The sequence below is a fragment of the Odontesthes bonariensis genome, chromosome 9 (genome assembly GCF_027942865.1).
Source record: "Odontesthes bonariensis isolate fOdoBon6 chromosome 9, fOdoBon6.hap1, whole genome shotgun sequence".
Taxonomy (NCBI): domain Eukaryota; kingdom Metazoa; phylum Chordata; class Actinopteri; order Atheriniformes; family Atherinopsidae; genus Odontesthes; species Odontesthes bonariensis.
In genome coordinates, this window is record NC_134514.1 from 22,039,273 (window position 1) to 22,050,986 (window position 11,714).

Below are 11,714 nucleotides of genomic sequence, written 5' to 3' on the forward strand. Positions count from 1 at the left end.
TTCACACGAAGGGCAAAAGAAAAGATCACATTTTTAATGTGTAATATTTTCGCAAGAAAAAACAAAACAAAAAAAAACAATAACCCAAGTAAAACATGTTTATTCCATTCATACAAAACAATGGTTCAAAGTCTATCTCACAAAACATCTGCATCTAGAATCTGAGAAAATTAGACATACAGAAAAATAAAACAAAAGACATGCCAACAGTGCCCATCAGCCCAAAAGCCTGTTCACACTAGCTCAACACATCCCTCTCACAGAAGAACAGTAATACTTAGGATGAACAAGCTACAAAAAGCAGACAAATATGGATGTCTGACCCCCTCCCTCCGCCCCACCTCCCCACTTTCTTTCCCCAAAGTCAAATCCTCCATCCGCTGCAAATTTAAGGGCTGGAATGGTTGTTTTGTTTGTTTTTTTAATATGGCCGTCCTCTCCTGTCATCGCGACGGTCATCTCTGAGGGAAAAAAAAAAAAAAAAAGACAGATGAGTTATACCAACTGTATCTTAAAAAGACCAACCCTTATCTGACAAATGAAGGTGAAACATGACGTCAACTTCACTCTTGCAACCCGTTAAAATTAAAGTCTAAATTAATAAAAAGAGACCTTCAATAATGCCACAGAGTTCAACAGACAGCATCTTATGTGAAAGCAAAGATGGAATTATTAACCAATATATCACAAGTCCAAGTACAGAATCTCACATTTAATAAACATCCTCAGATACAAAAAGCCTTTTATGATAGACTTTACTGACCACAGGTAGTAATGATTTAGATCTTCCAGAAGGTAAACAAAGCCCTTGGAATTTTGATTTGAATCAAACACCAGTAAAATTACTTAGATGAAATATAATATATTGTCCACCTTTACAGTGAAGTAGAAGCTTTTATTCCCTGGCAGTCGACGCCCTCTTCTGTTCATATAACTCAACTACATCAGTGCAGATTACATAGTTATCTTTAATATCATCCCGTTTCAACTAACCTTCCTCCCATTTTGTAGCCGCCACCACCATATCCACCACCTCCAAAGCCACCGCGATCTCCACCACGGAAGCTTCCACGGCCCCGGAAGCCACCGCCTCTGTCGCCACCATAACTGCCTCTGCCTCCACGATCTGCTCAACAATCATGTCATAAGCATGGTGTAGTCAGTCTAAGATGGTAAACGCTGGACAGCTGTTTTGCCGATTCTTGTAATGCAGATCACTTTATCCAGTCAAAACACTGACCTCCACCTCCAAATCCTGCGTCTCCTGGTTTGGGTGCGCCACACTTGTTACACTCCTGCCGCCGAGCAAAATTCATGTTGCCGCAAGAGCTGAGGAAATAAATATTAGAGGGTTACTTACACATAAACTGCTTGTTGAAAACCAGGTTTTAAGAGCATTAACACACAAACCTGTTGGGACACGGCCAGTCTCCTCCTTTAAGGTCAAAGTTGGGTCCTCCTCCTCCACCACCACCACGACCTCTGAAACCTGCCCACAACCAGAGATTAAAAACGGATTAAAAGCAGAACCGTGACAACACCGGGGCCCCTGGACAGCTTGATCAGCACCCACCTCCTCGCCCCCCTCTGCCTCCTCCACTACTACCACCTCCTCTCTGTGTGAACTCGGCTCTGCGGGTGGCAAATGATACTTTGATGGGTTTGCCGTTGAATTCCTTTCCTGTAATCAAAACACAACAGGCAAGGGGTGAATATGATGATATGAACTATTAAAAGAAAAACATAAATAAGCATCTGAACTCACCATCAAACCAGTCAATGGCCGCCTTGGCTGAAGGAGGGTCATCAAATGACACAGTAGCCTCTCCCTTTGGCCGGCCGGTGGCCTTGTCAGAGTAGATATTGATCATTGGCTGAGCAGTTTTCTTATTAACCTGAAAGCACAAAATACAGAGGAAACGTGTCATTTAAGTCACTCCAATTCAAAGACGATTTATATGACAATGAGACGTTTTCTGTACCTTGATGATACCAATTTGTTTGAAATAATCTCCAACTTCCTGAACTGTGGCGTCTTCTCCAAGTCCCTGCACAAATATGGTGTTGTTGTCAGAGTTGTCCTGCTCTCCAGCTGTCAAATGAAGAAGGAAAATACCACAAAAATGATTACATACAGAAATAAAATAATAGGTTGCGTGATCCGCGAACATCCTCATTTCGTCATGCGATGGTCAGTCTCACCTGGTTCATCCCTTGAGTCGTAGTCTCGAGAGCCTGGGAAACAGATAAGGATGGGGGAGGGAACTTTAATAAAAGAGGTTCTGAAGAACTTCTCAGAGTTTCACACAACAATCAACTTCAATCCTACCAAAGCATAACGATAAACTTTAAGTCCATGTTTACAGCTTCCTGATGGGTGTTCTCATACCGTTGCATCACATACCAATACCTTGCAACAAGAACAGAATTGGTTTTTTTTCTTCCTTTTCTTTTTGAGTTTACACCAGAAATGAAAACCACCAAAATGTCTCCAGTTTAAGTTTTCCTTCCTTCGTCCTGGGAACACCTTTTGTCATTTACAAATCAAACCTCGTCTTCATGCAGCAATACCATTATTTTACAACTCAAGCTCCAGGTTCTTTACCATATCTGAAGTCATTTATGAGAAACTGTATTAGGTGGAGTCCCTTGGGATTCTGGACATGGAAATGGTGGCATTCATTGAGTTTCTTTTACCTCTAAACCCCTCTTTTTAAATTTCTTTTTGCTAATTCAAGTTCTTTTCTCCCCCACCGACACAGTTCTGATGCTCGTCACTTACCACCGAAATTTTTGTAGCCACCACGGTCACCACCTCTGCAGAGGAAAAATTGGAGATATGATGGCTTTTCCTTTGTCCCAACTGAGAACTCAAAGCTCCCCTACATCCACACCAGTATGCACTCCTGCCAGGGTGTGCGACTATGGTGGAAACGTCTCACACGGGGAATGTGTTAGTCTTTGTCATTAAAGATCAATGAACAGACGACTAGGCAGCTCTGACTGAACAGGCAGACGAGTGAAGACAATCACGTCAATGGTTCACCATTTACAAAGAATTTGGGTCTTTTTTTCTCTCTTTCTATTTTCCTTTGTACCTGGCCGGATTGGATACCGAGCTGGAAAACCAGCTGAATTTGTTGTCAAATGGAAGCCAAATTGATGTCAATAGGTGTAGCGACCAATGAGCAATCTTCCGAGTGCATTTACGAGATCCAAGTTTTAGCTCATTCACTCTGAACACCTGTAGTATAAAATGTAGATCCATGTTAACACAGTACACATGTTCGCCATTGTCAAATACACAACACTTGAATGAAACCTCTTGAATATGAAATAGCTGAAGATGCGGCTCAGTATCATTTTAATGGGAGTTTCCACTGTTCAAAAACTTATGCGGTCTCCATAGCACGAGAGCGTCGATCGAGCATCTTTGATAGAAATGTGAAAGCACAACTAAACACTCCTGTCCCCTCAAACTAACATTTTTACAGGTTTAGGAGATCACTTAGACTTGTTATGCGGTTGCATTGTTGTGAAGGCCGGTTTGCTCGCTTCACCTTGTTGACCAACATGTGGTACTTCAACATGTCAAACTGTAGAAAAATAAACACGCACGTTTTCCCCACTTCTGGTCATGTAGTTGTAGATTTTTCTCAGTTGAGCAGTGACATTTTTGTAGAATTTATATTAAAAAATAAAAAAAAGGGGGGGGCCCTTCATTCCATTACATGGTGCAATGTGGTCTGTTTCACTAGTTTTGTTTGGAGGTTTACCACCAGTTACCCTCCCTACCTCAGCTGAGGTTCCAAGCCAGTTGACACCATATATCCTGCCTGTCTTCACACAGTGAGACAATGATAAACAGCTGATCCTGTGTTCACTGAGTGGATACTCTTACAGCGGAGAGCCATGTAGATAAGAGTTGAGTTATACCATGCAATGGAAAAATAGCTAAGTTTGACATTTCTTAAAAATACACTAATACTTCCCAGACAAACAACACTGTCTAGAAATAACAAAAAAAAAATTAAAATAAAAAATAAGTCAACCGAGATCACAGACCAATTCAGACCTTTCCAAATATCAGGAATAGTAACCTTACAAATGCATGTCTCTGCTTTTTAAGCTTCCTTCTGGGTTGACATGATCAGTGTTTGTTTCTTCACTTTAACTCCTTCTGATCGTGACTCTTTGGGTAAAACAATTCATCTAAACACCACTTGGATGAGCATCGATTTGATCTGAACGGCAGCATGGAATCAACACGACACTTTCTAATGCAAAAAATAAATAAAAACAAACAATATTCTGAAAGGTACAGGCACCTGGAGCACAAAGCAGATGATTGAAGAATATTACCTTTGTCATCCATGACGACATTTGAAGATTTGAAAAACAAATATTACCATAGTGTGGGGTGCTGGAGCAAAAAGCAGATGAGTAGTGGAAATCCACCTATGTGGATGGTTTTTAGTTGAGTGATAATGTGTTAAGTGACAGGTTTGTGCTCATATTTAAATATTTAGGAGGTACCTTGGGGGCAGTGGCAATATGCAACTTACCCCATACCAGGAGGTCCACCTCTGCCACCGCGATCATATCCACCACGGTCGTATCCACTGCTGCGGTCATAACCGCCACGTTCATAGGCACTGCCACCACGGCCCCTGAAGCCTCCTCCTGCTCCTCCTTCTGAACGGTCTCCATGGTCACGCCCAAACCTGCCACCCTGACCTCCCCCTTCACCTGATGCTAGAAAAAAAATTACAAAAAAAAAAAAAAAAAAAAAATGCAGAGTTATTCCACAGTTGAGCTCGGTGGCAAGAGAGTGACCTCAACTCCATACAGATGTTACATCTTTACCGACTTAAGATCCAGTTATATGTACCTTCACTCCATCTCCCATAGCTGCCACCTCCTGCACCACCTGCACCTCCTCCTGCTGCTGCTGCTGCTGCTGCTGCTGCTGCTGCTCCTTGTCCCTGGCCACCAGTGTAAGCACTGGCACCCTGTGCAGCATAGGTGCTTTGCTGTCCAAAGCCGTCTCCCCCTTGCCCCTGACCACCATAAGTACTTTGTTGTCCATAAGCACTTTGCTGGCCATAAGACGCCGCTCCCTGTTGGCCGTAAGCCGGTTTGTCGCCATACCTTGATTTTAGAAAAGTGATGCGGTTAGACAAACATAATATTTGAATCTACAAAAAGCTGTCCCAGAATGTGATATCAGCTTACCCAGATGACTCCTGTCCATAACTACTGTAACTCTGTTGAGTTTGGCCATAACTTTCTGTGAAGACACAAGAAAAAATAAAATAAAAAATGAACACACCCTCCGTTTCTCATAGAACCCTATATTTCCTTCAGAACAACTTAGTCCAATTCACTGCACCCATTTAAAAATAAATCTCATAATAAATCCAAACCAAATCACTACTTGAAAGTAAGCATTTAAAGCAATACAATGTAACTTCTCAAAAAGCCCTTTATGGAGCTCCCCCTACAGGCTTGGAGGTAATGTACAGTTACAGTCGTAAATACAACACCCTTTCGCTTTCACGTTTGTTGACGAACCGGCGAGGAGTCAGAAGGTGCAAGCTATGTCGACCGAGAAGGTAAGAGTAATCAAATGTACCTGGGAGCGTGAGAGGGGTCTATTTGTTTTTGCGGTAGGTGTGCCAGAAAGCAAGTCGAAGTACTTCTGCTCAGCTCCCGGGCCGGTCCAGCAAAGTTACATAGCGCAGTTTTTCCAACTCATACCCCCGAAGGGCATAGGAGACAGGCCAATCGTAATATTAAAACTCATTCTAGCTGCACAATTTTTTTCAAGCTGTTATTTTAAGGTAGAAATGTTACATAGCAGTGATGCGCGGGCTGACCCGAAGCCAGCGGGCGCCTGCAGGCATCCGCGGTCACCCGCAGTTGCGGGTCATAAAAAAATATTTTTAATGATATTCGGGTTGCAATCGGTCGGGTCGTTTGAGAAACATTAAAAAAATAACGTGGTAAACATTTGTAATTCAAACAGTAGACACAATGTTCTATTAAATAAATACACTTTATTGGCTGAATAACTTCCGCAGAGATGATGTACGTGGTCAGAAGTGCATAATAATTAAGACATATATTGTGCATGTGATGTGAGAGCTTTTATTATTTATCCATGTGACGAAGTTGCCTATAGCCAATTGTTGTGGGAAGGTTACCTCTATTGTATTATTTTAGATGCTGAGCGCTAATTTAACTTTTGAATGCTGAAGCGGGGCAAGTTTGTCAACATAAACTTACAAGCAATGCCATCTTACAATTTTAACACCTTAAAAATGAATGCAGGTAGGCTATATGAGGTCCGTTGTGCGTTGCCAATGACGCTAGGATGTTTATTAAGACCATTGGCTACTTTTTTTTTTTTTTTTTTTTAAGTGGGTCGGCAAGCGGGTCGGGTCAACATTGTTTCATAAATATTTCTTGCGGTCTGAGTTAACGGGCAGGTTAGTGGAAAAAGCGGTCGGTTGCGGGATGTTTTTTCGTCGACCCGCGCATCACTTTTACATAGTATTGCTTTAATTGTCTTGGCTCCAAACCCCCCATGACATGGTGTTTGCTACATCCAGGGTGTATACAGGTATAAACAAGTTAAATTTAAGACTTTTTAAGACCTTTTAATACCACTTCTAAATGAAATTTAAGACCAAAAGTACAATGGAAATGCCAAGTAAACACACTGACGGTATGGTAAAATGACAGTTGAGTTTAAGAACATCGACTAAATGTGTGTCATGCGAAAAGATCACAAAAATGTCATCACTGTCCTAAATTAAATTTATTACAATATTTTCAGAACATTTAAGTCCCGTGAACAAATGCTTATAAAATCAAGTATATATATAAAAATACTGTTCCTTTAGAGAAAAAAGAAAAATACAAATATTTAAGACCCATGCAATCTGAATTTAAGACAATTTAATACTTTTTAAGGTCTTATTTTCAGGAAAATTGATTTACGACTTTTTTAGGACCCACGGCCACCCTGTACATCACATATAAAACACTTATATCACTGCCACTTCCTCAAACATTCCTTTCAAATAAACAAACTGTACCTTGTGTTCCACCCGTTTGACCTCCGTATCCACTATAATTCTGTGCCCCGTAGGAGGAGCCACCGCTGCCACTGCTACCGCTACCGTTTCCTTGGCCGTAACCCTGTCGTACAACCCAAGCACATCAGCTATACAGGCTATCACAAAAGCTGTCATGAAATGCTAGCAACTGTTTTGAAATGTCTCACCTGTCCACCCGGCTGACCTCCATATGCACCATAGCTGCAGACATAAAAACAAAAAAAAAATTAAAAAATTAGCTTCTGTTCAAGGTACATTCAGGGAGACATTTGACATAACACAAGCAAACTACTTTTTATTCATTGTATTCATAGTAAAACATAATGCAAATAGAAAGTTGGGTTTCCATCTACTGGTTCAAACAGTCACTCTGACTTGTAAATAAATTACCTTTGTGAGCCACCGTAGCCTGAATCTGAAAGAAAACCAATGCAATTCGTTAAATTTGGCAAGCAAAGACGTTTAGAAGAATCGCAGTAGGATCTTTTCCCAAACAGCATGCTTAAAATCTGGGTGACCATGCCGCCAAGACGACGGTTAAATAGGTCACTAAAGTAGGCCAGGAACACGCCAACAGGCCCATCGCAAGGCACATCCAAATAAAATGGCGGTCGATTTGGTGCTAGCTAAGGCTACATGTTTAACACAAAACAAACCATAATTTCCGTTTTTTCAAGTCTTAACTTGCTTCAAAGTCCACCAGTCTAAATATTTCCAAGCTTATGATGTAATTCACCAGCAAACTTTAAAGCGCAATATGTTCAACAGGGGGAATAAGAGTACTGGTATAAACAAAGACGTATTCAAGTCCGCAGGCAGGAACCTTATGCATGGTAGTCCAGCCGCGAGGCCTTTCTCAGCTTTCTCTACACATGATGGCATTTACAAGAATACTCCTTTGTAACGTATAACAGAAAGAAGAAGTTACCATAACATAACATAAAGTTCACTTCCGCTAATGAAAAGAGCAGCGACATATCCCATGAAATAGACGGTGCCGCTTTACTAGCCTCGCGGCTCATGCTAACAGCCGCAATGCCATACGATCTACGTTTCGTCGCTAAAATGAAAAAAAAAAAAAACAAGTTGGCAGACACTGGGGCACATTTACTTACCGGTGGCCATTTTTTTTATCGGTATACGGTGCTAGCTTTTTAAAAAAACGATGTTGTCTGTCTCTGTGATGAGCTGATTAAAATCGGCTGGGTTAGCCTACGCAGCGCCACAGGACTGAGCTGAACACGCTGCGGCACTTCCCTTTACCACCTCTTTCTTCTTCTACTGTCTGCAGGCCGCTCTAGAGCCCCCTTTCAAAGCTACAGCACATTATCGCCACCTGGTGTTTTACAATAGTAATGAGGAACCAGCGTCCACAAACAAAATACGCGAATACACTAGCACAGGGGTTTTCAACGTTTTTCAGGCCAGGGACCCCCAAACTGATGGAGAGTTGGAGCAGGGACCCCCCTACTATTTATATGGCATACAATTTTGTTTTATATTTAACGGGGCCTAGTACCGTGTATCAACATAGCTACTCTGTTATTGTCCATTCAATACTAAGCTATTCAAATAATACACAGGTTAATATATTCATGTTTTTATTTCAAACATGTGCAAGGTACAGGGTGGCCGTGCCACTGCCATTTATAAACAAACATCTTGCAAACATCACAGTTATGCAGACGATACACAACTTTATGTGTCTCTGTCTCCGGACGACTGCAGCCCAGCAGACGTACTGTGTCAGTGTCTGGAGGAAGTAAACACCTGGATGAGAGAAAATTTTCTACAATTAAATGAAGACAAAACTGAGATCATTCTGTTTGGTAGCAAAGAGAAGAGGGTCAGCATTGGTAAATATCTTGAGACTCGGGACCTTACAATCACTGACCAAGTTGGTAACCTCGGAGTGTTGATAGACTCAGATCTGACTTTCAGCAGCCACATCAAAGCTGTCACCAAGGCAGCTTTTTACCATCTCAGAAACATCAAAAAGACCAGGAGAAACTCATCCATGCATTCATCTCCAGCAGACTCGATTACTGTTACGCTCTTTTAACTGGACTTCCCAAAAAGAGCATTAAACATCTGCAGCTCATCCAGAACGCTGCTGCTAGAGTTTTAACCCAGACTAAGAGATCTGAACACATCACACCAGTTTTAAAATCTTTACTCTGGCCTCCAGTCAGTCACAGAATAGATTTTAAAAGCCTGCTGATGGTTTACAAACCCCAGAACGGTTTAGGCCCAAAATACATCTGTGATATGTTCAGAGAATATAAAGCTAGCAGAGCTCTTAGATCCAAGGACTCAGGCCAGCTGGTCCAGTCCAGAGTCCAGACTAAACATGGAGAAGCAGCATTTAGCTGTTATGCTGCAAACAAGTGGAACAAACTGCCAGTGGAGATTAAACTTTCACCAAATGTAGACATTTTTAAATCCAGGTTAAAGACATTTCTGTTCTCATGTGTCTATGCATGAAATATCTTTTAACTTATCTAGATCGTTGCCTGTTTTTAAATTAATTTAAATTGTTTTATTTGTTTCTCTTTATATTCTTTTATGTATTTTTAATGCTTCTTGCACTCCCTGCTGCAATGCTATTATTTTATGTAAAGCATTTTGAACTGTTTGTACATGAAATGTGCTATATAAATAAATTTGATTTGATTTGATACAACACTGAGCCATTCAAATAATCCACAGATTTCAACTTTAAACATGCATGTAGATGGGACAATGAATCCTCGAACCAACTGTGGATGGCACACGTTTGCACACAATTTGTGAGAAAAAACTGTTTGAAAAAACCAAAGATTTCGCGACCCCCCTGCAGTACCTCCGCGGACCCCCTGTTGAAGACCTCTGCACTAGCAGTTCTCATCAGACTGCATTAATATGCGTCTTTCTTTATGTGACGATGCTAATGTTGCATTTAGCACCATGAAAGATTTCCATTTAAATATCACAGGAAATTGTTATTGTTTCGTGGGTTCTCCAACAACCCATGTATGGGTTGATATGATTGATAATTCTGGTCATGTTTTAAAGATTGTGCACCTCTATGATTATTACATATTTGTAGATTTCTAAGGGGGAAAAAAACAAGCAAATATAACCCTTACGGCTTGTAAACATTAATCAATTACCCCATCCTCACATGTTAATCCTGTGTAAAAAAACAAAAAACAAACAAACAAACAAAAAAACTTTGAACACATATGATTGGGAAAAAGCTTCAGCTTGTTTTTTGAAGTGGTTCATCTTGGATTTTGACACCTGCTTTGGATCAGCTAATGCCCTGTTAAAGAAGTCCACTGAATTATGATACCGAACTATAATCAATAATATAAATATCATAAATCCATCTAAACATAAACTATTATAAATCTGAGGCTGTTCCAACCATTACCTGGAAGATGAAATGAGTACAAGTCAGCACATCAGTCAACCAATTTAAAAAAAAAAAAAAAAGCGTTTTCTCTCTATTTTCTTGTTCGACCAAATCTTTTCGCTTCCAAAGGTCCCCGCAACTGCATTTTTTGAGGACATTTTGGACAGTGGAAACAAATGCTGAAAATGCTCCGATGTGTTTTTAATGAATCTTTTTGTGACCTAAGCTAATGACACCAAAAGTAGGCCTTACAGTGCTTATAAAAAACAAGTTTATCTCTAAGTACTGTTTTTGGGTCAGCAAACAGGATAACATCAATTGATCGCAGTAGCCAGTATTTATCTGGTGCGTCTCACTCACTTTGCCAAGAAATTTACAAGATTTATTCAAGTATAAAGTTTTATCTACATATAAAATTATAAAATGTTGTGCTCATTAGATTCAAGATAGTTGTATTTGTCACATACACAATCATACAGGGTACCATGTGCAGTCCTGATACCAATAAAATAAGAATTAAAATTAAATATGAACAACATAAAAACCCTATCACAATAATCACACACAATTTTTGCCTCTGTTTAAAGTGTCCACTGTAAGGTATAGGGTATCTAAAATGTACAACATTAACAACCAGAAGGTGAATGTGACAGAGGTCCAGTTTAACGCTCACTGTTGAGCAGACGGATGGCCTGGGGGAAGAAGCTTTTCCTCATCCTCTCAGTGCTGGTTCTCAGGCTGCGGAATCGACAGCCTGAAGGCAGCAGGGAGAGGAGTGAGTGTCCGGGGTGGTGGGGCTGCCTGAGGACCTTCTCAGCTCTTGACCTGCATCGTTTGATGTAAATGTCCTGCAGGTTGGGTAGGGTTGTTCTGATAGTCCGCTCAGCTGAGCGGACTACTTTCCTAAGGGCCAATAGGTCCTGTTTTTTTCGCAGCTGCCCATCCATGTGGTGATGCTCCCACTCAAGATGCTCTCAATGGTTCGGGTGTAAAAGTTCCTGAGCACCCTGAGGGGGAGCCTGAAGTCTCTAAAGCGTCTGAGGTGGAACAGACGCTGCCTGGCCTTTTTAACAGTACTGTTAATGTGCAGTGACCAGGACAGGTCCTGTGCGATGGTCACACCGAGGTATTTGAAACCGTCCACCCTCTCCACCTCAGACCCGCCGATGCATTGGACAGTTGTCACCCTGCTG

The 11,714-nt window shown here is 41.1% G+C and overlaps 1 protein-coding gene across 1 annotated transcript; it reads right to left on the reverse strand.

Moving 5' to 3' along the window:
- Positions 1-19: 19 nt before the first annotated feature.
- Positions 20-8,388, reverse strand: taf15 (TAF15 RNA polymerase II, TATA box binding protein (TBP)-associated factor). Its single transcript, XM_075473638.1, has 16 exons — positions 8,240-8,388; positions 7,515-7,539; positions 7,292-7,325; positions 7,104-7,206; positions 5,236-5,290; positions 4,892-5,151; positions 4,566-4,755; positions 2,783-2,817; positions 2,203-2,235; positions 1,983-2,092; positions 1,766-1,895; positions 1,574-1,681; positions 1,411-1,489; positions 1,241-1,329; positions 994-1,126; positions 20-461 (listed from the first exon to the last, which is right to left on the reverse strand). Exons 1-16 carry the CDS (start codon positions 8,247-8,249, stop codon positions 422-424), a joined length of 1,434 nt encoding a protein of 477 aa, XP_075329753.1. The 5' UTR covers positions 8,250-8,388; the 3' UTR covers positions 20-421.
- Positions 8,389-11,714: the final 3,326 nt, after the last annotated feature.